The 27894-nt window shown below is 51.7% G+C and overlaps 1 protein-coding gene across 1 annotated transcript; it reads left to right on the plus strand.

The window, feature by feature from the left end:
- Nucleotides 1-233: 233 nt before the first annotated feature.
- On the plus strand, nt 234-26807 carry Plekhd1 (pleckstrin homology and coiled-coil domain containing D1). The gene is made up of 13 exons (XM_051148399.1): nt 234-531; nt 10395-10488; nt 10848-10937; nt 11136-11212; nt 11904-11995; nt 13225-13277; nt 21561-21655; nt 22652-22745; nt 24080-24258; nt 24713-24845; nt 25554-25698; nt 26109-26258; nt 26514-26807. Exons 1-13 carry the CDS (start codon nt 383-385, stop codon nt 26678-26680), a joined length of 1518 nt encoding a protein of 505 aa, XP_051004356.1. The 5' UTR covers nt 234-382; the 3' UTR covers nt 26681-26807.
- The last annotated feature ends 1087 nt before the right edge of the window (nt 26808-27894 follow it).

Genomic DNA, 27894 nt, shown 5'->3' on the forward strand with positions numbered 1-27894 from the left:
CGGACCCTGAGGATTCACTGAGCTTGGCCCTGCAGCCGGCGCCAGCCGTGATTGGCGCTGGCAGCGGGCCTGAGCGGCTCACCTGCCACTCCCAACCAATCCAGGCCACCAGAATTGAGGCTGCCCGCGCGGGAGGGGATGGTGGTGGCGATGCTGAGAGCCTGTGGCGCAGCCGCCCTCCCTGCGGAGTTCCCTCCCGGCCCTAGCCGCTCGCTGGCTGCGCTTCCCGCGCCTCCCCGCTCCCACTCCCCCGGCTGGGCCGCGCCCCGACGGCGACCGGAGCTGTCTGCGCTCGCCTTACCCACTGCTTCCCGCCGTCCTCCCTGTCCCTTCCCGTCCCACGAAGCGGGGTGCTCCGCCGGGACAGCGCCTCCGCGACAGGATGTTCACATCCAAGTCCAACTCCGTGTCGCCATCGCCGTCCCTGGAACAGGCCGACGCGGACGCGCTGGACATCAGCACCAAAGTGCAGCTCTACGGGGTTCTATGGAAGCGGCCGTTTGGGAGATCGTCGGCCAAATGGTCCCGACGGTGAGTGAGTCCCCGCGTCCCGTGAGACTTCCTTTCCCATCCTTAGGAGGGAGCCCCGGGGCCTCAGGACCCCTCCTACTCCTTTAGTCGCCGCCCTTGCCTCAGCCTTCCACTGTGACCTTGGCCCGCCCAGCCAGTTTCTCTCTGTGCTGTCCCCGACCTGGAAGGCGCGACTGGAGCTAGAATGGAATCACGAGCCAGTAGATGCCAGGAATTCTCTGTGGAATGAACTGAGTTCCGAGTCCCAAGTGGCAAGGCTGCATGTAGGCTAAAGAGACTGAGGTTAAGTTGGGCCAGACTGCAGAGATTCTCCTGAGACCTCCACAGCCAGTTCCATCCTTTCCTTGAGACTTTACCAGGGCTGGTAGATGGGCGCCACTCTGCTCTATCCATTCGCCCACCCTCAACCTTACACAGCATTTTAGGAAGCCAGATACTATCCATTCTGAAATACTCAGGAATGAGGAAAACCACAAACATTCTATAAGAAGTTGTATTGCCAACCCCTCCAACTGTGCCACTGTGCCTACACACACACCCACACCCACACAACTAAAATTGGAGTGGGAGAGAGGGTAGATTAGTTCTGTCCAAAGACTGATTTTGGAAAGGTGTTGGGGGAGAACCAGAGCAACCCTGGCTCCATTCTCAGCACCAGGCTCTCTGTCCCCCAACTCCAAATGAAGGCCCCAGATGCCAACAGAGCTTTCTATGTATATATGGCCGTGGCAGGTGCTGGGAGACAGGGAACTCCCAGCCCTGGGCTTGCTTTGTCCAGGCCCCTCCCTGGATGGTTGGGAGCCTGGCCCTTTCCCATCCCACACCCTGAGTCTGAATGCCTCGGATGTTTTCAGGACCACAGATCATGTGCACGTGGTAGTGGTTACTCTGATGTTCGATTTTGATGAATAATTTAATATTCCGGTAAAAACCTCAGAACAAATGGAGGTGCGGATGGGATTTCACGTTTTTACAGAGCCGGTCTCTTACATTTTTATTACCCCTGCCTGATTTCTCTCAGGGATTTAATGGAATACAGGCCCCCTTGGGTCCAAGTCAAGTTTTTCTCTGACGGCTTTAAGTGAATGCTCTGAGCAGTGTGAAGGTTATATGAGAGGCTCACAGGGCTGCACTGTCTCAACTGCAGCCACTGAGGGCCAGGAGCATCCTCTCATTGCCATGGTACTTAAGTATGTGGGAGGGGAGGAGTGGGGGAGGGGCTGTGATAGGCTATGGCAGAATATCCTGAGCTACTGAGTACAGCCTCTCTCTCCATCGGGTCTGACTCTGTCCCAGTTATTTCTCTATGTCCTCATCTAAGACTTTTCCTAGCCAGGTGTGGTGGCGCACACCTGTAATCCCAGCACTCAGGAAGCAGAGGCAGGTGGAGCTCTGTGAGTTCAAGGCCAGCCTGGTCTACAAAGTGAGTTCCAGGACAGCCAGGGCTGTTACAGAGAAACCCTATCTCGAAAAACCAAAAGAGACTTCCTGTAAGGCATTTTCACTGGATTGCATCCACTTTGTGGTGTGCCTTGGAACCCCAGGCTGCATCTCCTGGCTCCCCTTTTCACTGTGGGTACAGGGGGACCTGGCTCTTGCAAACACAGTTGCTTTGGGGCTGATAATTCAAGGCTCTTGGGGTTGGGGCCCTGAGAATCTCCTTCAGCAGTCCCCACAGCCACCCAAAACAAACCAGACTAAGTCAAAACATTAAGTCCATGCCAAGTTAGTTCTGTCCTTTGAAAGGGACTGTCACCTCTGTCACCTTCAAGAGCTGTCTCTGTGCAAAGACTCTCTCTCCTCTGGGTCTCAGAAAACAGCTAACATCTTACCTGCCAGCTCTAGACCTTTGTTCCTGCTCCCTCCATCCCCCGTCTTCCACCTCCAACACACACAATTTTCCTCTGAGTCAGCAATAGCCAGTCAGAAAGTCAGAGAGTACGAGGAGGCTGGGCTGATGTTTTGATGCTTCCCAGAAGGGCCTCTGGGCTCCGGTTTCCCATTTCTGAAGTGCAGTCGCTAGACCCCAGCTAATTAGTGACCACAGGAAGGCTTGGGGTAGGGCAGCCAACACCCACTGCCATAGAGGCTAGTGGGCAGCTGAGGGGAAGAGGCCTGGAAAGGCTCCATGCTACATTAATAATCACTAGGCAGGATGGAACTGGCTGTGGCTGGCTGAGTTCTATAAGACCTCTCCTCCTCAGGGTTGGTCTTAGGGGGGAGCTGCCAGGCCCCCACCACCACGTCTACCCCCACCTCAGCCAAACAGCAGTGGGAAGATGCCATCATTCTTAGTTTACTTTCCTGTGGGCAAAGAAAGGGAGTCAAAAGTGTTCACTAACAGAGAAAAAAATTTTGAGAGGGGTCTAGAGGGTAAATTGGCCACCGTCTTCTCCTTCCTCTGGGAGTAGCATGAATGCAGATGCAAAACCTGGGTGGCTGCTGGGCTGGTAATGGCGCAAGCCTTTAATCCCAGCACTTGGGAGGCAGAGGAAGGTGGATCTCTGGGTTCAAGGCCAGCCTGATCTACAGAGTGAGTTCCAGGATAGCCAGGGCCACACAGAGAACCCCTGTTTTGAAAAAACAAAACAAAACAAAAAAACAAACCTTGGGTGACTCTGAACAGGGGGAGGGGTGGTCTTGCCTTCGGCCAGGGCCAGCAAGGGCTAGGTGGATGAGATGCCCTTCTGTGACCACCACGGTGCCATCCAGGACTCAGCCCACCCTATCCTTGCTGGGAACCCTACACACCCACCCACCTATGGGTGGGTTCCTACTGCCCCCTTGAGGTAACTTTGCCTCCAAGATCAAATCCCATAGCAGCCTAAACCCTGCATCTTGTCCCCAGGAGGTGCTGGACCTGGGTGTCCTGCTGTAGGGTGTTGTATATTTAGGTGGAACTCGGCTCATTCCTCCTCAGTCACCCCATCCCCAACCCAACCTTCTTCAATCCCTCACACACATGGTCTTTGTGGGCAGAACACGCTACATGTAAGCGACAGCGTGGCAACACGGAGGCTGAGGGACATCTCAGAATGCCAAGCTTCTTCAGAGGGACTTGTTACTCTGTTTTCTGAAGCCTGTTGTAATTGACACTGTTTTGTCAGTTATTGTGTGCTGACTTTTTAATTTTTATTTATCTATTTCTATTTCGGTTTTTCAAGACAGGGTTTCTCTGTGTGTAGCCCTGGCTGTCCTGGAACTCACTCCGTAGACCACGCTGGCCTCAAACTCACAGAGATCCACCTGCTTCTGCCTCCCTGAGTGCTGGGATTCTGGGCATGCGCCACTGCATCTGGCTTGGTTTTATTTTCTAAAATTTCCATCTATGTGTGTGTGCCCGCTTGTTTGCATGTGTACCATCCACGCGCAACGCTGCTGCTCTCTTGGTCCAAACTCATGCAGTCTTCCTGAGACGCGATCTCTTCTGGACTCACCATCATACTTCCTCCTTTCTGCCCTACCCCATGTCCTCAACTTCAAATTCCTCTCTCCCTGGTCTACACCCCCAAACACTGAAGAGCTCAGTAGACCAAACTGGCTGCTGCCGGTGGCGGCTCTAACTTGTTTTTCTTGAGATTTTACTTATTTTCATTTTATATTTAGCTGTTCTGCCTGTCATTGTGTGCATGCAGTGGGGTGCTGGAAACTGAACCCAGGTCCTGTGAAAGAGTAGACAGTACCCTTAACCACTGAGCCATCTTTTCAGCCACTGACCGGTCCTTCTTTTAACAAGACCTGCCTGGTGTACACTGCATCTGTGTTCTGAACACTCTCCTCTGCCTCCCCCGGATATCTCATACGAGCAGAAGGCTAACCACTAAGCCCTGCCTGGCCCCTTATTATACTCAGAGCACAGGCCGCAGGGAAGCCACACTGCAAAATCCTTCACATTTGATGGCACCCGTGTCCATCCTGGCACTCAGGCTAAAATTCTGGCCGTGGCGTCATGGGGCTTAGGTCATCCTGCCCTGGTTGAGCTATTCAGCATGCCCTGCTGACTTTTACCTTCCACTAACTGTGGTTCACCATTTGCCAAGCTGCAACCTCCTCAAGGCCACCCCTCTCATTCTAAAACCACAGGTTGAACCCCCCGTACTTGTTTGATATCTGTGCAAAGCAGGTAGAGGTGTGTGGTGGGGGGCTGCCTGCTTGCAGCCTGTGCTCTCTCCTACCCCCTCCCCCATACCCTGGCCACCCCCTTAGCACTTATCTGCATAAAACACCAGACATATTTTGATAACCTTGAGCACACTGTTCTCTCCCTACGCCCTTCTGTCTAGAAACATCTCTCCTCCCAACTTCTGAAGACATTTCTTTAAAACCCTGATTAGCTGTGGCATCCTCTCAGAACTTGGTCAGACCTAAACCGTCCGTCCCCTTGGTGGCCACACTCCTGTTCTTCACACAAATGTTTCTTGTTGCGGTGTCCTGTTGTTCGGTCGTCCGTGTGTATCCTCCAGGCACTGTGACACTGCAGTGCACTCTGCTAATGGTATAATGTCTCAGTAATGTACGCCAGTGCTTCTCAGCATCCTCCTGATGCTTTCCCTGTTGCTGTGCTACCCTATGGCCTGACAGCGCCACCCTGTACCCTGGTGCTTTCTGCCTTTAGCTTCCCATTTACCTGCTGTGTGATCTGGGGCATATTATTGAATGTGTTTGCATTCTTGCCTACTTCAAATAAGCACTGAATGCTCTGCTACACAAACTGCCGTTGCTCAAGCAGAGCCTGGTACAAAGAAGGAACTTGATAAACATTAGCTATTTTAAAAGTCTCTCTCTCTCTCTATCCCTTTTCCCTCCCCTTCCCTCCCTCCTTCTCTCTCTCTCTCTTTCCATCTCCCCCTCTCCCTCTTTCCTCCCTCCCCCTCCCCCCTCCCTCCCCCTTCCCCCTTTTCCCTTCCTCTCTCTCTTTCTCCCTCTCTCTCTCTCTCTCTCTCTCTCTGGTCTTTCTTTCTTTTTGGTTTTTCAAGACAGGGTTTCTCTGTGTAGCCTTGGCTGTCCTGGACTCACTTTGTAGACCAGGCTGACCTCGAACTTACAGAGATCCACCTGCCCCTGCCTCCTGAGTGAGTGCTGGGATTAAAGGCGTGAGCCACCTGGTCCAGCTAGCCTCTTTTATCTCTAAGCTCCCTGAGGGCAGGCACTCAGCTGGCAGGGCCCAGCACAGCACCTGCCTAGGCCAAGGAACTGACTCCTTTACAGCTCTCTCATCTGAGCCGTTCTGCAGTGATGGGGTCAAGGGAGATAAACAGCGGGGAAGCAGTGCAGAGGAGTGCTAGCAACAAGCGCTGGCTCCCGCAGCTGGGAACCTGGGCTTTGTCAGCAGAGCTCTGAGTTCACCACTTACTAACTGCCTCATCTCACTGTGGTTCAGTTTGCCTACCAATGTACTAGAAAAAAAAAATGAGACCAACAAAACACCCAGCCATCACTTAGAGTCATTTAAGTAAGATAATGTCGATAAAGTATAGGCGGGCATGGTGGTGCATGCCTTCAATCTCAGTAGGTGGATCTTTGTTTATCAAGGTCAGCATCGCCTAAAAGCAAGTTCTAGGACAGCCAGGGCTGTTACACAGAGACACCCTGTCTTGGAAAAACTACCTACCTACCTACCTCCCTAATAAATAAATAAATTAAAATTAAATTCAAAAGTGTGTGTAGCAAAGGGCATACCTTGCTGACTTCTAAGTGTTCTTTCATATGGAGGTGGGAATGCCAGAGTGGGGACAGAGGACATGGCTCACAGGTAAGGCTGCTTGTCCAGCATGCACGGCGCCCTAGGTCCAGTTCTCAACACTCTGTAAACCAGGCTTGGAGACCCATGCCTACCATCACAGCACTCAGGAGGTGGAGGCAGAAAGGTCAGAAGTTCAAGGTCAGTGTCAGCTATGTCAGGAGTTTGATTCCAGCCTAGGCCACCTGAGGCACTATCTTAAAATAGACAAATGATGGTGATGATGACGACGACGACGATGATGACAAGGCCAGAGAGAGGAGGCAGCCAGGACTGACATGAAGCCTTTACCATGCACATACTGCAGGCTTCTCATAACCCAGGAGGGCTAAAAGCAAAAGCCAACAGTAAAGCTTCTCCAAGGACAGATGCTAGCCCTGGACAGGAGGAGGACAGGACTGTGCCATGTGTTTGGAAAACAGGAAGCCACCAGTTGAGCGGCAGCCACGATCTCTTCAGTAGCCGCTGCTGTGTGAGCACAAATGGGAAATGCAGGGTGGCTGCACAGCTGCTGAACTTCTAGGGAGTGACAGTAGTCGGGAGGGCTGAAGAGGAGGCTCAAAGGCTTTTTATGTTCATTTCTTAGCCTGCCTTTCTGCACCTAAGAAATGCGAGAGAGAGGCCCCGCCTCCAGCGCTGTTCTGAGGAGCAGGTTCTCTCATGTAACTTGCCTCCCAGAAACTAACAAGTGGAAATAGTGCTTGTGACCAGCCCTTGCACTGGCGGTTCCCCCCTTCCCCGCCCCCAGCTCTGCAGAGCCCAAAGGAGGTTGCCCCAGTCTTGCATACTGCATATGAGTGTCTAGAGTGTCAGAACCTTGGAGGAAGGTTCGAGAGGAGGAATGCCTCTCTAGGCAGTCTTGCATAGACGTGCAAGGGTCGCAGCTGCAGAGTAGAAGCTAAAACATGTCAGTAAGAGTGGCCACCACCAAGGCAGCTTGATAAGCAAAAAGATCTTGTCAGATGAACCATGGTGGGTAGGAGCTTGCCTCTGCCTCCAGCTCTGTGCCAGGTATGGCTCATGTGGCAGTCCATGGCGACTATTGACCTGCTGAAGTGTGACCGCTGTGGAGCAAAGGCTTTCAGGAACATCTCCTCTGCCTTTCTGTGCTTGCTTTAGGAGGGGAATGACATTGGGGGACATCCTGTGTATTGGGAAGATACTGGGAACTCTATGTGCCTCTGTCCACTCTACATCTCTCTGCCTCCAGAGGCAGACCCCCTGCCTATGCCAGGACAGTCTGTTTCCCATGCAGCAGCCGGGGCTAGCCTTTTACAGTGTAAGTCAGGCCATGTCATCCCTGCTCAAAGCCCTCCCGTGGCCATCTTACTCTGGGAGAATGCCAATCTCCAGCAAGTAGTTTCAGCTCCTCCTGCCACCCCTCTCCTCCATTTCTACTCACGGAAAACACAAGAGCGCCTGCCTCGGGCGGGTAACACTGGGTGTTCAATGTATTAACAGAAGCAATTGTGTGACCTCAGGGTAGGTTGGGGTGGTGAGGGTTCAGCGAATGTAATTGCTGCCACTCCTACTGCCACAGGGCCCTGTGCAGTCCAGGGACTCTTGTCCTGCCTCTCTGTCACTTCAGCCTTCTGGCTCCTTTTAGAACCAAGTACATTCTCGACCCAGGACCTTAGTACCTGTGGGCCCTGTGGCTGAGGTCCCCACCCTAACTTCAAAGGCTGCCTTCTCTTATTCTTCTGACATAGGGGCCTCTATGCTGCTAAGGCTGACCTCAGACTTGTAGGCCTCATGTCTCAGCCCCTCGCATGCTGGGATTAGAGGCGTATGCCACTAGAGAGTCTTTTTTTTTTTTTTTTTTTTTCCTTTGTTTTCTTTTGAGATAGTCTCATATGGTGAGGGCTGGCTTTGAACTCACTATGGAGCTGAGGATGGCTTTGAACTCTCTTCTCGTGTTTCTATTTCCTGAATGTTTGGGGTTATAAGTGTGTACTACAATGCCTAGTTTATGTGGTCCTAGAGATTGCTTTGGGCATGCTAGGTAAGCACTCTACCACTAACAAGCTCCCCCACCCTCACCCCAGGCCAGTTTCCTCTTCTATAAAGCCACAGCTCCATTAGATCATGGTCTGGTCTAATTATTAGCTCACTGGACCATAGTTACCTCCTAAAAATCCTGTGTCCAGATACAGTCCCTCTGCAAATACGGATTCAACATTTTTTTTTTTTCTGAGACAAGGTTTCTCTGTGTAGCCTTGGCTGTCCTGGATTAGCTTTGTTGACCAGGCTGGCCTCAAACTCACATCGATCCACCTGCCTCTGCCTCCTGAGTGCTGGGATTAAAGGCATGAGCCACCATGCCCGGCTGGAATTCAACATATTAAGGGGTTCATGAGGCACTATTGTGGGGGTAGGGAGGCAGCTCAGTTCTGTTTGCCTGCCTTTCCTGCTGAGACCATGTGACATTCCACCCCATCCTGGGTCCTTCACACAGAGGCTAGGCTATACCTACAGTCTCATTCAGGCCACAGGTCCACCCCCTAATGTAGGTGCCATCACTTCTACCCTACAAACAGAGACTAAGGCTCAGGGGGCTGAGGGTCCTTACCCAAACTCCTTATCTCCAAGCTCAAAAATGGGAGGTCTGAGCTCTTACCTACCTGTGACATTCAAGGGACTGATAATGGCATGGCCCACACCTTCCAGGATCCCAGTGGCCCCCCTCTGCATAAAGAAGCACACAGTGTGGCAGTGGGTACTCAGTGCCAATGACAAGAGCCCAAACACAGTATCCACTAGGGCTGCATTTGTCCTGTGACTAGCAGAGGGCTGACATGAGTGCAGAAAGTGAGTTGAAGGTGGTATAGCTCTATAGTTTCAGCTGCCCAGGAAACTGAGATGGGGAAGATTGCTCAAGTCCATGAGTTCAAGACCAGCATGGGCAACATAGCATCTCCCCACCCCCCATCTCAAAAGAGGGAGTCGAGGAAAAGACAGAATTGTGGAACTCACACCCAAGTACAGAGCTTAGCTTCCTTCAGTTCCCTCAAGAGAGGGAGTAAGGGCTGCAGTCGTCTAGGCTGCCCCTCCACTCTGCCCAGAGCTGGGAAGGTCATGCTGCTGGGGGCCTGCAGGGGGCCTCTGACTTTTTGATGCCGCCGCCGCCAGCTCCTGGCAAGAAGCGCCAATGCAGGCGCTCGGGGTGCTTCTGCGGTATTTGATTTTCATGGTGCAAATACTCGTGCCATGGTCTCTATCGCATCGCCGGTGCCATTTCACTGAATGCTAAGCAGGCGAGTCGCACTGGTGGCCACTGTGAGGCTGTTCTAGCCGGTTCCAACATGTGGCTGTCCGGAACTTTCCCCTGTAGACACGCGTGTGTACTCAACAACTCGGGATCCCTCCAACTGCTTTTCAGGTCACATCATAGCAGGGCCCTTGGAGGAGGAAGAACTCCAGTGACTTTGAACCTCACGAGCTTTGAGGCCTAACTGGGACTCCCCTGGGCACACACTTGGTTTCTTTTTCTTTCTTTCTTTTCTTTTCTTTTCTTTCTTTCTTTCTTAAATGTATTTATTATGTATACAGTGCTCTGCCTGCATGTACACCTGCAGGCCAGAAGAGGGCATCAGATCACATTATAGATGGTCATGAACTACCCTGTGGTTGCTGGGAATTGAACTCAGGACCTTTGGAAGAGCAGGCAGTGCTCTTAACCTCTGAGTCATCTCTCCAGTCCCCCCCCCCCTTTTTTTTTTCTGAAACAGTTTCTCTGTGTAACCAGTCTGGCTGTCCTGGAACTCGCTCTGTAGACCAGGCTGGCTTTGAACTCATGAAGATCTGCCTGCTTGTTTGTTTCTTGGGGTTTTGTTTTTGTTTTTTGTTTTGTTTTGTTTTTGGTTCTTTTTTGTTTTTTGAGTTGATAGTTCAGAGGATAAATGGGCCTAAGGAGAAGGACAGCAGGTTTGTGCTGTGCTGAAGAGGACACTCTGGGAAACCAGTCATGGGCCCCCTCTTTCGCTTTCTGTACAGGAGGCCATCTGCAATGTCTGTGCAGTGGGCAGTATAAAGTGGTGTCCCTGTGGGCTCCCATGTGAGTCCAGGGCCCCTAAGGGTGCTGTTGAGTCACAGAATCTCACTGTTCTCTCATGCTTCCCCATAGGTTTTTCATCATCAAAGAAAGCTTTCTGCTTTACTACTCTGAGAGTGAAAAAAAGAGCTTTGAAACCAATAAATACTTCAATATCCATCCTAAGGTGAGGAGGCTCCTTTCCAGTGAGGGCGGGCCCCCTGGGGGCATTTGGAGATGGTAGGGAACTCTCTGTTGTCTTGACTTGGCTTAGAAGCAGAGAACAGATCCTCTCAGGGCTCAAGACTCCTCCTCCAGCCCCTGGGCTGGGTCCTTTCCTCCACACACACACTTCCTGAGTTGCAGAATCTGCCCCAGCTCTTCTTCTTTCTGAAAGTCAGTCCTAGCCTTAGTGGCACAATCCTAGGATGTGGTCCAGTCCAAGGCCCTTGGCAAAGCCCTTCACTTGCTCCAGGAGGCTCTCTGGACTCTTAAGTGATACAAGTTGGGTAGGGTGGGAGCTGCCTGCTCTGCTTTCTCCCTCAGGGTGTCATCCCGCTAGGTGGCTGTCTGGTGGAGGCAAGAGAAGAGCCCAGCATGCCCTATGCCATGAAGATCTCACACCAGGACTTCCATGTGAGTGGAGACCCTCCCCTAGCCCAGGGCCCACAGGACAGAGCGGTTTGTTTTGAGCCCTTGGGAATTGCCCTCTGCAGTCTAGCCTAGGAGGGCTGTCAGGGCCCAGGCCTGTGGAAGGGTGCGGTGCGAAGAGAAGAACTCACCTCCCTCTCCTTCAGAATGGATACCTCTCACTCTGGCTCCTCTTCCCGACAGGGGAATGTCCTGCTGGCTGCTGAGTCTGAGTTTGAGCAGACCCAATGGCTTGAGATGCTGCAGGAGTCTGGGAAAGTGTAAGTGTCTGCCAGCAAGGCATCTGAGCGACCAGGAGGCAGGTGGGCGGATCCTGAGACAGGGCTGTGGGAGTGGCCTAGGTGTGTAGGAGGAGACAACTCAGGCTGTAGAGCATTTGTGAGGGTCCCTTAAGTGGTGAGTTTGGGAAGGTTGTCTGCAGTGACAGGTGGCAGATGTGGACACCATTTACCTCCAATTCTTGAGATTAAGCAGAATGTTGCCCCTCATACTCAGCAACTCAGTACACCCCACCTTCCCTTCCCAGACCTGGACTTAACCCTAGCAAGGCCCAGAGATGCTTACAAATCACAGAAACCACCTGACCAGCACAGCCTGTGCCCATTCAAGCCAGTTCGTGCTTGTAACCCAGCCTTGTACCAGGAGGTAGGCATGCAGTGGTGTAGATGGCTGCTAGGGACGAGTCCCTTCCCTCCTCGGTGAGTGCTCTTGGCTCTGTCCCTGCAGCCGGCTGGCCCTGGCCGGCTTTGCAACCTCAGCCTCCAGTTACTGTAACTGATAATGCTGGTGGCGTGCCCAACGTCCAGTCCCGTCCTGGGTGTCAGACTGAACTGAGATTCTGTAGAGCAGGGGGCAGGGCTAACACAGCAATGTTCATTCTCTTTCTGCCCTGGACTTCCTCCTGGTTTAACTGTTTGTATTTCTCCTCTCTTTCCTATTTATCTTCCCTAGGACCTGGAAAAACGCCCAGCTAGGAGAAGCTATGATCAAAAGCCTGGAAGCACAGGGGCTGCAGCTGGCTAAGGAAAAGCAGGAGTATTTAGGTTGGTGACAGGGATGAGCTAGAATCTGAAGTCTTCTGATGGTGGCAAGTGGTGTCACCTGAGTGACAGCCAGGGCAGGGCCTGGTGGGGGTGGGACAGGAGGTCTCCCTGGGACTCGGGAGGGAGCTTGGCACCTAGAGAACTTTATGTTGTGATAAATGTCCTTTTGTCCAGGGAGTTAGAGGCAGGCTAGACTAGTGGCCAGGACATTAGCTTTAGCCCTGTCACCTACCTATCTGTTGTGTGAATGTGTCAGCCACTCTGGTCTTCTATAAACCTCAATTTCCTTCTCCTTAAAGAAGAAACCAGCCAGATGCTTTTAATTCCAGCACTCTGGGAGGCAGAGGCAGGTGAATCTCTGTGAGTTTAAGGCCAGCCAGAGCTACACAGAGAAATCCTGTCTCAAAAAACAAAATGAGAGAGAGAGAGAGAGAGAGAGAGAGAGAGAGAGAGAGATTGAGATTTTCCCTTTAAGCTGATCTTCACGTGTCTCCAACTCTAACACCTGAGGCCATTTTGGTCTCTTTCTGTCTCTCTGTCTCTCTCTCCGTCTGTCTCTGTCTCTCTGTCTGTGTCTGTCTGTCTGTCTGTCTCTCTCTCTCTCTCTCTCTCTCTCTCTCTCTCTCTCTCTCTCTCTCTCTGTGTGTGTGTGTGTGTGTGTGTGTGTGTGTGAGGCCTTCAGCTGAAGGATCTAGAAATGGAAAAAAATATTACCCAGCCTGAATCCCAGGTCCTGCACCTACCCTCTTCTCTGCTATCCTCGCCCACAAACACACTTGAACCCTAGCTGCAAGAATCCAGGCCCCATGCCCTAATCGTCAGCTGAATGCCCTCTGGTTGGGAGAGACAAGAATGGCTCCATCCCCTTCCTGGGAGCCTGCTGGGACATCTGTGGCCCTGGCTCTTCTCTGCCTTCTACACACCTCTCCCTTGCCAGGAAAATGGCCCCCCTGATTAACCAGGCACTCGTTCAGGTAGTGGGAGACCATGGAGACAGCAGGCTGCCAAGACCCACCTGGGCCTCCATGCACAAGTCCTCTGTGGTCTATGAATGCACGAAACAGAGAAGGTGACCTGAAAGGCAGCTCAGGCCAGCGTCAGTCCAGTAGAACAGGACCCAACCCCCTGGCTAAGGAGTGCAGACCTTTCCCCTGGGAGACAGCACAGGCGACAGAGGCCACCAATGGCACCTCTGAGCTGTTTTCAGTGAGTGTATGCTTCCTTTGCAGACAAGCTGATGGAGGAGACTGAAGAACTGTGCCTCCAGAGGGAGCAGAGAGAGGTGAGCGCACTGTGTGGCTGTGCAGAAAGACTCAGCCTCGCTCCTATGGCCCGCATTAGGGAATGGTGTGGGTGTGGTGGGAATACGGAGGTGGGTGGGCTGAGAGACTTCAGGGATGGAGCAGCGAAGGCCACTGAGATGGCATTGTCTGCACCTTGCTGTGGCATCTTGGTGGTAAGTGTATTTCTCCTTGTGAACCCTTAGGAAAAGAATGAATGAACAGGTCTTAGAGACAAGGCCTTCTAAACATTTCATAAGTGGCTTGCTGATATCCACAGGAGGTTGCAACGACCTCGATATGCACAGGGGTAGTGGGAACTTCTGGTACCTAGGAGTGATGGGGTTTGAGGACTTCAGAGGTCCCTTCACTCTGTTGGAATCAACAATACAGAGCCCGGCGTGGTGGCGCACGCCTGTAATCCCAGCACTCAGGGAGGCAGAGGCAGGTAGGTGTTTGTGAGTTTGAGGCCAGGCTGGTCAGCAAAGTGAGTCCAACAGCCAAGGCTACACAGAGAAACCCTGTCTCCAACAAGCAAACAAAAAATACAAACCCTGTGGATGCTTAACATAGGCTTCTTGGTTTTATTGGTTTGGGTTTTTTCCTTGAAACAGAGTTTCTCTTTGTAGCCTTGGTTGTCCTGGGCTCACTTCGTAGACCAGGCTGGCCTCAAACTCACAAAGATTGGCCTGCCTCTGCCTCTCTGAGAGCTGGGATTGAAGGCGTGCACCGTCATGCCTGGCTCAGCACAGGCTTAAACCACCCTGAAGGCCAAGGAAACTCTTGTCTCATTTGGGCTGTCTGAGTTTCACACCTGAAAGGCAGGGCAGGTGATAAGCAGAAGAAAGCCTGAAGCCAGGCATTCTGTGGTTTGCCCTTCCAACTGGATGATCCCTAACAAGTTACATAACCTCTCTGATGTCTATATTCTTACCCAAAATGTGAGGAAAATAATAAAAAACCCTTTTAGGGATATTATAGAGATTAAGCAAGACATTACATGGAAAGCATTTGACACACTGTGCACACAGTGGGTGAGGCCTGGCATTGCAGAGTGGTGTTCAGTGGAGACAGACCCAATCCACGTCCTTTAGCCTTGTCAATTTGCATTGTCCTCTCTTGGGCTAGCCACGGGGCTGATGCTATCAGCTGTAGCTCAGTGACCGGCTATGACCTATCTCAGGACCTCAGCTCCTTTCCTGCCACCCCTCAGGGGACTCTAAAACATGCTCTGAAGTCAAGAAACACATGTCCCCATTCATACCCCAAGCCCTCTGGGTCCTGGCACAGCACCCAGCTTAGTGTGAGACATGGTAACCATGGAAGGCATCGAGACTGAGATGACTTGTTCTTGCAGTTTTCCACTATGGCTTAATTTCAAACCATGGGGACACTCTGCATTTGTTTTTCTTCCAAAAATTTACCTCTTGTGCCCATTTATTCTTCCAATTAGACTGTAACTGTTCTTGACCTGTGGATATCAGATATTTACGTTATGATTCATAACAGTTGCAAAATTACAGTTATGAAGCAGCCACCAAATCATGTCATGGTTGTGTGTGTGTGTGTGTGGGGGGTCACCGCAACATGAGGAACTGTTTTAAAGGGTCGCAGCTTTAGGAAGGTTGAGAAAGAATCTTAGAGTCTTTTCATGGATTACAAATGAAAGAAAAACAAAGTTGAAGATTTAATTTGGAGATGTGAGGTTGAAATTGGGGTTTAATATCTTTAAGAAGTATGTTATGGCTAGGTGATGGTGGCACACACCTTTAATCCCAATACTTGGGAGGCAGAGGCAGGCAGATCTCTGAGTTTGAGGCCAGCCTGGTCTACAGAGTGAGTTCTAGAACAGCCAAGGCTACACAGAGAAAGCATGCCTGAAAAGAAGAAAAAAAAGTAGTTCATGTGTGTGGGCGTTTTTCCCACATGCGTGCAGGTGCACCATATGTGTGCCTGCTGCCCTGAAATGTATGATGAAGGAATATGACCCCCCCCCCGCAAGACTGACCTCACCATAGTGCTGTGCCTCTTTCCTCCCAAAGTTTGAGCCCTAAGGTCTCCACACTCACATCTAGATCTCATTAGAGTTTGGGCCCTTTTCCCATAGCATCCTGTGCATTTGGGAGCGAGACTTGGTCTATTGTCAGAATCCTTAAGGACAAATGATCTGAGAGGCCCCGCATGGGATGGAGTGGGAGACAGAACCCATGATGGGGAGAGGAGACTTAGCCAGTAGAGGTTGAATCTGGGGCAGCAATTGGCCCGAGGAAAATTTAGACACACTATCTAGGTCTTAGCCTGGAAATTAGGCCAGCGGAGACCCAGGGCACACAGGCCTCCCTTAATGCCACGGCACTGAAGTGGGACACCGGCAGCTGCAGTGTATAGTAAGGTGCAAGCCCAGATGTTGAGGTAGTGGAGGCTGCTTGGAGCAGACAGCGGGAAGAGAACCACACAGCAGGGTCAAGCTCTCCGTCCGTGATGTGTTCTAGACCAGATACAGAGCCTGGGCTCTGCAGGCGTGAACATACTGAGTCACTTTGCCTAAGGGTCTTTCTTATTTAGTTTGCTCACAAACACGGCAGGTGTGCTTGTCCCCATTCTTCCCCCATTCTATTCTAGGCCAAAGATTGGCCGAGGGGTTTGGAGCTCCATAGAAAGATTACTGTGTCCTAAAGACACGATGGTTCTTACAATGGTGTGTGAGGTTTCTGGGGGGACAGCCTGGCCCACAGGGGGCCTCGGAATCTGCAGCCAGAGCTCTGGTGGACTCTCAGCGTCAACACTGATGATGTAGATGCCATTTGATTCCTCTGGACTTTCAGGTTCTCCGTCTGTCTCTAATGCTTGACAGTTGCCCCACCTTCTTTTGGGTTGCTGAGAGGCTAAGTGGACTGGACTTCAGGGAGCTGCAGCATGTGATGGTGTAGCTGTGGCATTTTCCATCTGTCAGAAAGAGCCTGGCACTCTGAGGGCGGGAGCTGAGGACGCAGAGAGGAGCTGCCCAGGCATGTCGGCCAGGGCCTTCAGGCTTCCCTCTCGGTGTAGCAGAATTTCGTCGATTTTGACAAGTGTAAAATGCCACCAATTCACCATTGTGACGTCACAAAGAATAGTCTCATTGCCTTAAAAACCCCACATTCCATGTCTTCATCTTTCCTGCCAGTTAACCTCAAAGACCACTGAACGTTTTACTGTCTCCAAAGTTCTGCCTTTCCCAGAATGCCATGGAGTTGGTGTCGTATGCCACAAAGCAGAGTCTTTCACATAGCAAGGCACATTTGAGTGCCCACTGTGCCCTTGTATGGCTTGAATGCCGCTTTCTTCTCATAGCTGAATATGTTTGTTCTCTGGGTATATTATACCTCAGCTTATCTGTTTTCCCACCGAAGGACCTCTAGGTTCTTCCAAGTTTTGACAATTATGAATGAAGTGGCCATAAACATCCACAGATGGCTTGTGTGTGTGTGTGTGTGTGTGTGTGTGTGTGTGTGTGTGTACGTGTGTGTACAGACACTGTCAGTTCACTTGAATAAATAACAGAGAATGTTATATTTTTTAGGTTTAGGTGTCAATATTTAATTTGGGGCAAGTTCTCTTGAAATCGCTTCTTTGCCTCATGTTATTCAGAAATGTATTGTTTGATCTCCAGTCACTTTGTGGATTTTCTTGCTACTGTTTCATTATTGGTTTCTATATAATTTCACTACTGATTAAGAACAGACATTATATGATTTCCAGTCTTTTTAATTGGTTAAGGTGTGCCTCCTCCTGCAGAGTCCAGCCTGTACTGTGAACAGTCTACGGGAGCTGGAGAACAGTGCTAAATATGCTGTCACTGAACGTGTGCTTTATTGATCCGAGTCCGTTTGATCGACCATGACAAAATCAGGCCACCTGGCTTCAACACGAGCAATTTATTTCTTAGAGTTCTGGAAACTAGAAAATTCTAGATCAAGTTGTCAGGAAGGCATGTTTTATTCAGAGGTCTCTTCTGTTGGTGTGAAGGCAGCTGGCAGCTCATGGCGTACTCTGTGTCCTCCCTTGTCCACCCTTGGAAAGAGATGAAGAGCAAGCTCCCTGTAGGTTTGGAATCTTCTCTCCGCAAAGACAGTCTTTTTAAAGATTTATTTGTTTATTTTATGTGCGTCAGTGTTTTGCCTGTATGTATGTCTGTGTGAGGGTGTTGAATCCCCTGAAACTAAAATTACAGACAGTGTGAGCTGCCGTATTGAGTGCTGAGAATTGAACCCAGGTCCTCTGGAAGAATAGCTAGTACTCTTAACCACTGAGCCATCTCTCTACCCCTGCAAAGACAGTCTTTATTCTTTCATAGTGTGGCTTTGTTGTTTTCGTTGGTTGGTTTTTGGTTTTTGAGACAGGGCTTCTCTGTGTAGCCTTGGCTGTCCTGGACTCCCTATGTAGACCAGGCTGGCCTTAAACCCACAGAGATCTCCCTGTCTTTGCCTTCAGAGTGCTAAGATTAAAAGCATGCACTACCAAGTCTGGCCTGGAAGGCACTTGTTAAGCATTTATTACATTGCAAGCAGTTTGTGTGAGTGAACTTGTGCAACCCTGGTAACTGTACAAGACGCTGCTGCCTTGTTTCAGGCAGCACTTGAACGCCTCTCTTTTCTCCGCTCTCCATCTTAAGGCTGTCCACAGCACAGTCCCTAACTTCATTTTGCTGTTTATGAGCAAATGACTCCTAGGGTGACACATCTACTCCCTTCTTTCTGGTACCCCTATCCTCCAACATCCAAGGACTGACTTCACGTCTCCAGCCAGATGTCCCAAGACGCTGAGAGCACATCTTGTCTGAGGGTTGGTTGTCTTTGTATAAACCCATCTCAGGGAATGTCCCACCTAAGGCTTGTGCAGGTCAGGAACTGGGGGGGGGGGGGCGCGGGGGAAATGTCCTCTATCCTTCCTGTCTTTCCCACCATACTCCCAAGTCCCATTGCTATCAGGCCTTGCCCAAATTAGTGCCTAGAGTCCTTAAATTCCTTCTACCCCTTTGTCTTTTCCTCCACGCTGCAGCCAACTCAGTGCTTAAAGGGAGAATAAGTCATGTCACCTGCCAGCATTCTTCTGCTGTCATATGTTTTGCTGCCACTGATGTGAAGGTGCCCAGCTGCAATCGCAGGGCTCAGCTGCAACCCCAGGGCCCAGCTGCAATCCCAGGGCCCAGCTGCAATCCCAGGGCTCAGCTGCAATCCCAGGGCCCAGCTGCAACCCCAGGGCTCAGCTGCAACCCCAGGGCTTAGCAGGCAGAGGTCAGAAGACTGTGAACTTGAGGCAGGACTGGGATAGGTAACATATTCAATGTGAGACTCCAAACAAACAACCGACCGACAAAATGCTCTTTGCTTGTGTTCAGGGAAAAACACCCAACAAGATCCTCACCTAAGCTTGAAGTCCTGCCAGGCTCCAGTGTGTCCTTTGTCAGCCTCCCTGCTTCTCCGACCCCAGCCTCTTGCCCATCATCTTTGCTCTCATGTCTCCGGTGGGCCTGACTTGGTGGTTCCCCGGCAACAGGTTTCCACAAGGCTTTTTCTTTTTGGTACTGTTCCTTCCATCTGGAATGTTCTTTCTCCTTTCTTCCACTTATTTATTTTTGTTTGCAGATTTCCAGGGCTGGGGGGACTCAACCCAAGGCCTTGTACTTACTAGGTAACCCACTGAGTTAAATCTCCATCCACCTTTGCCTCTCAGCTCAAGAATCAGCTGACTGCCCCTCTTGCCACCTCCATGGAGTTCTCTACTTCTGCCCGGGACAGCTTGACCTGGGAAGCTGGGTCCCTGCTCGGCAGGACATGTATCCTGTTTCGTAGTGCTCACTAATGTGCCTGAATCCAGTATTGTTTTTAATAATCCTGGATTCCTGCATTTGATCTAAAATCCTGCCCTGGGTTTCTCAGTGGCTGCACAGGACCACAACAGCAGCTTCAGATCTCTGGTCAGAGCCCAGCAGGTGCTTGGAACATACTATGCACTTGGTAAATAGATGTGTCATGAATGAATAGAACCATTAGGGAGGAAAAAAATCTCCCTGTGCTACTTCCTGGAATTGCACTGAGCCTGTAAATTACTTGCAAGGAATCCTCCCAATCATTATGTCTTCCCCATCAGGAGCCCCTGCCGCTGCGTTCCTTTCACGAGTATAATTAGTTTTATTGAGGACAAGAAATCATGGTTCTGTGAAGCATGGCAAACTAGGTGTGTTCAGCTTGGAGGACAGGAAACTTGGGAACAGAATGGTTCTTTAAAAACCAACAAACAAAATACTTGAAGGGAAAAGAAATTAGACTTGTTGATGGCCCAAGGAGAAATAGATTTGGTGAGGGAACTTGGGAGGGAGGCAGATTTGGGTAGACTGGAACTGGTAGACAACTGCTTGCTTCTTCCCGTGCACTGTAGCAAGCTGGAGTAACCAGGACCTGGCTGCTGCTGTTGGCCCAGCTGGTCTTCTGTTTGGCTCAGGACTGCCTGCTAGCTCTTATTTTGTGGTCTGGGATCCACGGGTCTCAGAGACTTGGAGAGACCCTGGAAGAAAGTGTGACCAAGGCCAGGGGTGAGGCCTCTGCTGAAGGGAGGGGAAGTTTAAGGAAGGGCAGAGGTGGCCCAAGGGACTGGCAGGGCATTGGTGGCTTGTTGCATGAATGGGATGGAGCCCCGCTATTGGGTTCCTGTGATGATTTCCACAAAACTTACAGATGCTTTGTGTCTGTGGCTTTCAGGGAGTGGGGGTGGGGTGGGGTGGAGTGTGCTTTTTGTAGGTTGTTCAAAGCTGAAACTTTTTTTTTTTTTTTTTCTGACCACTGGAATCACTCAAGCCAAGCTTGGCCACCTGTTGGCAGGAAGTCATCAGGAGATTTAAGCATCCTATGAAGATTGAACCTCCTTTATAGTCGCTTTGGGCCTGGAGGGCTCTGGTTCATGACACTCAGTCTCCTGGCCCCTTGAGGCAGCAACAAACGCTTCCTTGGGCATAGCTAGTTGTTGACACAAGTAGAATCATCTTATCACGTATGTTTGGGACCACTGAGTGGAGAAGAAAGGCAAATTTTCTTCTATTTTTGTTGCCCTGTTGTGTTCAAGGTTATTTTCCCTTTTGGGTTCTTGGAGGCACTGCCTGGCATCTGCTGGTGTCACGGGGAGCTTGAATGCTAGGCAGGGAGGGTCTGAGTTTCAGACATGGACTGACAAGTCAACACAAGCTATTCCAGTGTGGCTATTCCAGTGCAACGGCAAGTGAAGGGGTCGGCTGTAAGCTGCAGTGCCACAGAGCTTTCCAGGGAGGCAAAGCAAGGCTGTGGGGTGTAGCCCCCTACTCAGTCCTGGGTAATCATTTCTGAAACAGCAGAGGCCTTGGAAGCTGTGAGAGCCATTCTGGGGCTCAAGTACTTGTGGCTAGGAAGTTCTAGGGGCCTCTCAACAGGTCTTGCTTACACAAGACAGCTGACAAATACCGACAGAGGAGAACTGTCTTGTTTGTTGACTCTGGAGCCAGAGAGGCTGTCAGCGCACCAGCCGCACCCTGAGTGTTAAAGCAGAGGCGTACTTCTTTTTTTAGGATCTGAACTTGTCTTCAGTTGTAAGGGGGGGGGGCGGTAATGGGGGTATGTGCAAGAATACAAATTTAATTTCATTTATCTTTTGTTTATATAAGACATGTCAAATATAAATATAATCTAGGTCATGGCTTCTGCAGTAACTCCAAGCCCCCATACGCCCATGGCTTTTAGGTATACATTTGTGTTCTCTCATACTGCTACTTGGGCTGGCTGGAGCACTGTTTCATGTGTCTTCATTTCTGGGGATCCAGGCTAAAGGGACCCCTATCTATGTCTGGAGGCCTAGAGGCCTCACCTGAGCGTAGGGGCCCTCACCCTGAGCCTAGGGGCCCTCACCTTGAGCCTAGGGACTCTCACCCTGAGCCTAGCAGGGCTCTCACCCTGAGCCTAGGGCCCTCACCTTGAACCTAGGGGCCCTCACCCTGAACTAGGGGCCCTCATCCTGAACCTAGGGGCTCTCACCCTGAGCCTAGGGGCCCTCACACTGAGCCTAGGGGCCCTCACCTGAGCCTAGGGGCTCTCACCCTGAGCCTAGGGGCCTCACCTGAACCTAGGGGCCCTCACCCTGATCCTAGGGGCTCTCACCCTGAACCTAGGGGCTCTCACCCTGGGCCTAGGGACCCTCACCCTGAGCCCAGGGGCCCTCACCCTGAGCCTAGGGCCTCTCATGTGCTTTTTGTGACTTTCCTTCTCTCTGGGTCTCTTCAGGAGCTCGAGCGCCTGAACCAGGTGCTGGAGGCAGAGAAGCAGCAGTTCGAGGAAGTGGTGCAAGAGCTGAGAGTGGAGCAGGAGCAGATCAAGAGGTGATGGCAGGCCCTGAGAAGGGCAACACGGGGCACGCCCTGGCCCCGGCAGACTGATGCTCAGCCAGACTTGGGGAAACCACTTATGGCCTGGTCTTCCTAATGTTCCAGACCTTGAGTATACCTAGGAGGATATGGGCGCCTCCTCATATGGGCCATTTCTGCTTGCTGTTAATGGTCTCTTGCAATGGTGTGAGTGTGAGTGTGAGGCATGGGTGAGTGCAGGTCAGCCTCCCCCATGGAACACACCCCTTCTGTCTTTGTGAGAGCCACTGACCCAGGTTACTGGCAACAAACTGGCCTGGCTTAGAAGAGCTGCCAGCAAAGACCCCCAACACACTCCATCTCTCAGGAAGCCCTTTCACATTTTAGTTAATGACACCCTGGGACCTTCAGTCTGATGTATTATGTACAGCTCTGGATGCCCGTTATAAGCATTAACTGAATTTCAATCTCATGAAGGCGAGGCGTGTATGTATATATATATATATATGTATATGTATATATCCCCAGCCCAGGTGACTCAGACATAGTCTATCCAGCATTTGGAAACTACTCTGTGGTTGATGGTGTTCTGTGCCATCCCATTGTTATCTCCACCATCACCATGGATTATTGGTGATAGCCCAGAGAAATGTACTGGTGAAGACCTTATTAAAGGGAATCACTAAAATCTGTACGGGGTAGAAATATGGAGACTCCGTCGCCCTAATGTTGCAACTTACCATACAAATAAGAGAAGCTTTCCAACTAGAAGGTTAACCTCTACTTACACACGGAATTAGAAGCTAAGTCCCCTGGCTTCAGGACATCACTCTCTCTGGTAAGTGGCCGAGGCTTCCATGCAGCCCTGACCTTGCTGCTGCTTTTGGTACCCAGCATTGCGGAGCCCTGGCCATCCAAGGGCCCCACGTCAGAAACTGTGCGCAGACTGTGGCTGTATGCAGAGGTTAAGAAGGGTGGGGTGGCTGCCATTCCAGCTCTCTGTCCCCACAGGGAGCTAGAACTCACTGCAAGATGTCTCAAGGGTGTGGAACAAGAGAAGAGGGAGCTGAGGCATTTCACAGAATCCTTACAGCACACGCTGGAGGTGAGGAGGCTGCTTGCCCAAGCCGGCCGCTTGGGCTCCATAGTACTGGATTTCTGGTATATTTCCCAGAGGAGGTACCAACAGGAGAATGAGCACGAGGGACAGCTTCCCTAAAGGCCCTTCTCTGCGCATGGTTGGGAACTCTCTCGGGCACATGAAACCCAAAGCGTGGGCTGGTTCTCCCCAGACCCAGAACCAAACTTCCAGCTTGTCCTTGGGACGACTGTGGCCTTACGAAACCTGCTTTCCGTAGTGCTGGTATTTTTATACCAGCGGCGGGATTGATTAGAGTGGGTGATGGAGTCACCCACCACATCCTTCTGTGGTTCCTCCACTTAGCGGCTCCCGGGTGAAATTGAGTGTGTAGGGAAAGCAACGTCCAGGTCACCTTCATCTGATATAGGAGACTGAGTGGGGAGGGGCAAGCAGCAGTTGTCAAGGACAGAGAGACGTTCTTAGCATAGCACGCAAGTACAATCACCCTAGCCTTTCCTCCCCTGTACCCCTGATCGAAGACCCTTCAGCTCCTGCTCCAATCACTGGGCTCATATCTCCAAGGAAAACAAGCCTTTTGAACCCCTCTCCCCACATTTCAACCCTACTGTAGCTTCTATACAACATAGCCTTTTCATCTCTTCTTTGTCTGGAGAACTAATTGTCTTCAGATCAACTAAAATGTCTCTTTATCTCTTTATTTTTTTCTTTTCTTTCTGTTTTTTGTTTTTTTGGTTTTTTTGGGGGGGGTTGGTTGTTGTTGTTTTGTTTTGTTTTCGAGACAAGGTTTTTCTGTGTAGCCTTGGCTATCCTGAACTCACTTTGTAGACCAGGCTGGCATTGAACTCACAGCAATCCACCTGCCTCTGCCTCCCGAGTACTGGGATTAAAGGCATGCACCACCACACCTGGCTGACCATGGATATTTTCAATCACATAATTTCATGGTAGTGTTAAGATCCTAGCTGATAACTGCGGAGGATGTCTAAATGGATTCTTGCCCTGACCTTTTTGGGCTTTCATATGAGTCCAATACATCTCCTTTCTCCTTGAGGAAAAAGGACCCTCAGAAAGGTCATGTTGCCCTTGGGCCTTGGGACCTAACTCTGATAGGTACCATCTCTATGGGAAGTCACATTGAGTTCCTCCTTGTCTGTCTGCCTTGATGGAGGAGTGGCCTGGCCATGTTGTAAGAAATGAGATCTTGGAATGAGGCATGTAAAGTCTTCTTCATGAAGGACTAAGGGAGGAGTAGATTGCTCCCCGGAATTGTCAGGCGACCAGGGCCGCCATGTTGGAGAGCTAACGCCTTCTCCTCACCCTTCCTGCCTTTGCTCCAGGAACTGTCAATAGAGAAGAAGAAAACCCTAGAGATGCTGGAGGAAGATAAGAACCAGCCACAGCCATCCACCAACCAGAGTGAGCAGCCTCCTGCCAGTGATGGTCTCCATAGCAACCTCAGGCAGATCGAAGAGCGGATGCAGGAGCTTTTGGCAGAGAAGCTTCTGGCAGAGAAGCGGTGAGGCACCCGAGACTTGTGGGTCCTCCAGCAGCTCGGGAGCTGCGATGGCGCCCAAGTCAGACAACTGGGCTTAATGAGTTCCAGCTGCCACTGGGATGGGTCACTGACTTCCTTTCTGCCTATGACCTGACTTTCCCAAAGCTGACTTGTCCGACCATACAGAGCATCAAGTCCTCAGAGCAGTGCCTGTGGCCAGCCAGCAGGTTCCCTTAGCTTCTACCCACGCAGTGAAACTGAGTGTCACTGGGGTTGGAGGATTTCTCTGAGGTCAGAGGAGTAGTAATCCCTGAACCTCTAAGCCTAGGACTCCTAGCAACCCCCCACCCCTCCCCCACTCCTCTCATTCATTACCCAGCTGACTGGACCCAGACAGGACTCAGCCTTTCTCTAGCTGTGTCTCTAGCAGGCCCCATGTAGGTGGGCATTGGGTGAGCACCCCTCCTACCCACAGGATGAAGGAGAACGAGGAACGCTCACGGGCCCTGGAAGAGGAACGGGAGTTCTACTCCAGCCAATCTCAAGCCCTGCAGAACTCGCTGCAGGAGCTGACAGCAGAGAAGCAGCAGGCTGAACGGGAGCTCAAGGTGTGCGGCTTGCATGGCCCTGGTGCTCTGAGCCCTCCTATACCACTGGGGACTTCAGCCATCCCTGTAATTTTTACAGCTGCCCCAATCCTCTCTCCCACTATGTCCATGTGGCCAAGGCTCAGGGATGGGTTTATCAAAAGAGGTAGCAGTCCCTCTGTCATTAATAGACAAGTGTTGGGAATGGGGCTCAACCCGGCCATCTGCCTCATGGGTAAGGTATGGGAGCAAGATGTGGGAGCTTCCATGCGCGCCTATTGAGCCCGTGATGATCAAGGGTACTAGCTATTTTTCTCATTACTATGATGAAGTAGCTGTCAAAATCAGCCTAGGGAAGGGAGGCTTGTGGTTGGAGGGGGATATACTTCATCATGACAGGGAAATCATGGCGGTGGGAGTGTGGGGCAGCTGGCAACATTGCCTGTAGTCAGAAAGCGCAGACATGATGCCACATCGTCTCCTCTCTTTATTCAGTCTGGGACCCCAACCCATGGGACAGTGCCACCCACACTCAGGGTGCATCCTCTCCCCTCAGTTAAACCTTTGTGGAGATGCCCCCACAGACACAGCCTGAAGTGTGTCTCCTAGGTGATCCTAAATCCGGTCCATTTAGCAACGAAGTCAGCCATCGCAGAAGCCTCCTGGGGAGGTGGAGACTGGATCCTGGACCCCTCCCCCCTTCTCCCTCTCGCTTGTCCCTCCATGTAGGCTGAAGTAAAGGTCCGCATGGACCTGGAGAGGCGACTTCGAGAGGCAGAGGCGGCCTTACGGAGCCTGGAACAAGGGCTCAATTCCAAGGTCCGGAACAAGGAGAAGGAAGAGAGGATGCGCGCTGACGTGAGCCACCTGAAAAGTAAGACCCGCCCCTTCATGGCCCTGCCCCAATCCCGGAGCTCAGCACCTGTAAGCCCAAACTCACTAGAGCCTGGAACGGGCTGGCGCGGTACTCCTCCTGGTGTTCCTCCTCCGGAGGGACGCCTTCCCAGAGGAGCTAGCTCCTCCGGCAATACCTCTTTGTGGCAAGTTGAGCCTGCAGTGAGGTAACAGGAGGGAAGCCTGGAGTCTTGTCATCTTTTCAAAAGCGTGGAGCTCTATTCCCGGCTCTATTCTCTGTGATCGCTACAAGCTGTAGTTTGAGAGGCAAACCGTGTGTACCAAGAGTAGAGCGACACGTCCTCCACCAGACCAAACCAGTTCTCAGGAGGGGAAAGGACAGACCCTTGAGAGAGCCAACCGCAGCCAACCGCTCCTTCCCGCCACTAGGGTTCTTCGAGGAGTGCATCCGGAACGCGGAGCTGGAGGCCAAGATGCCAGTGATCATGAAGAACTCAGTGTACATCCACAAGGCCGCCACCCGCCGCATCAAGAGCTGCCGCTTCCACCGTCGCCGGTCCAGCACTTCGTGGAATGACAGTGAGTGCCCATACGCCATCACGGGGGTCAGATGGCGCAGGGTGTTGGTGACAAGGCAGGAAGAGGGGGGCAAGTCTGAGAACGAGTAGACAAGGCTGGACAGTATGTCTCTGAACGTGGCTCTACCAGCCTCAGGCGGAAAGGACCAAGCAGAGCTGGGCAGCACCGTAGGGGGCTCGGAGGAGGAAGGAGGGGGTGTGGGCGCAGCATGGGGGAATGCCATTCACGGGAGGCAATGGGTCTCTGTCTCCCCAGTGAAGCCGTCCCAGTCCTTCATGACCTCCCAACTAGAGGCCAACAACATAGAGGAGCTGAAGGAGGTGGCCAAGCGGCTAAGCCGAGACCAGCGCTTCCGGGAATCCATCTACCACATCATGGCCACCCAGCCTGGGGCCTCTGCACTCCCCCGGGGTGGAAAGTGATGGGCACCCCCTCCCCACCTCCCATCTTTCCTTGGTGGGACAGGAGGGAGGCCTGACTCCCCTTGGCTCCTCTCCACCAGAGTACCACTGAGGGAGGGGCACCTTCATTCTCAAAGGCGGTGGTACCCCCTCTGCCTCTTCTGGAGCCCTGACTTTGGAGGTCAAGCGAGAGGCTTGGATTCCCTGGAGCTGAAGATTGTGGATGGTTGTGAGCCACCATGTGGGTGCTGGGAATCAAACCTGGGTCCTCTGGAAGAGTGACAGTGCTCTTAACCACTGAGCCATCTCTCCAGGCCTGGGCCCTGACTACACTAGGTTGTGCTGTCCACACTGGGTGTTACCTGGTTGTCATGAGGAGGCCCGACTGTGTGTGGTGTCTGTTGGTCAGGAAGAGATGTTGTCTACTGTCGAGGACTGGAAAGCTGCTGTGGTTCCCACCATACCCCTGGGTGACTCTGCTCTTCTGCCCCTGGTCACATGACACCCTCTAATGCCCTCTTTACTCCTGGTCTTCCAATACAACATTTGTCCACGCCCTCCGCCGGAGTCACAGCGCCCCACCCACCTCTCTGCAAGTATCTGGCTGCAGGGCCACCCAGGGCCTCCTATTGGCTAGTGAACTTCTCCATATATAGATCGCCTCAGCAACCCACTAGAGGGCGCAGAACAAGTGTGTGGTCCCACTGTGTCCCTTCCCAGCCCAGATAGGTAGCTCATGACCCTGGGGCTTTCCCAAAGTCCATGTAGGCAGATCAGGAGTAAAGACGCCAAAGCTCTTGTATTATCCGCAGTCAGAGCTCTAGTGGCCTCATCCCCTTGGGACCCTGCTGCCTTGAGATCACAGAGGTCGGTCTGTTGTCTTCCCAGCTGGCTCACTTTGCTGCCTGCTCTCCCTGTCGGGGTCTCACTCAAGTGAATCATCCAGTGCAGTGAACCAGTCCACCATGTGGGCCCATGGGGAGCCAGTAGCTATTGGTTGGTTCAGTGTTGTTGTCAGAGTAACACCAGCCTGCAGGGGCTGTGGAAGACAGCTACCCTTCAGGGGGCAGAGGGCTGTGAAACACGTTCCTCACCCGTGACAGTCTTCTGAGCCCATCCCTCAGAAGCTGCCTGAGTCTATCAGTCTCTCCAAACAAGACTCCGGGTAGGGGAGAGGGGGGTGTGGTACAGCAGTTAAGACCACTCGTTGCTCTTGCAGAGGACCCAGGCTTGCT

Source organism: Acomys russatus, chromosome 1 (genome assembly GCF_903995435.1).
Source record: "Acomys russatus chromosome 1, mAcoRus1.1, whole genome shotgun sequence".
Classification (NCBI taxonomy): domain Eukaryota; kingdom Metazoa; phylum Chordata; class Mammalia; order Rodentia; family Muridae; genus Acomys; species Acomys russatus.

Coding starts and splice junctions, on each gene's coding strand:
- Plekhd1 (XM_051148399.1), top strand. CDS start 383: ATGTTCACATCCAAGTCCAACTCCGTGTCGCCATCGCCGTCCCTGGAA. Junction 532..10,394: donor TCGGCCAAATGGTCCCGACG/GTGAGTGAGTCC, acceptor GCTTCCCCATAG/GTTTTTCATCATCAAAGAAA. Junction 26,259..26,513: donor CAGCACTTCGTGGAATGACA/GTGAGTGCCCAT, acceptor CTGTCTCCCCAG/TGAAGCCGTCCCAGTCCTTC.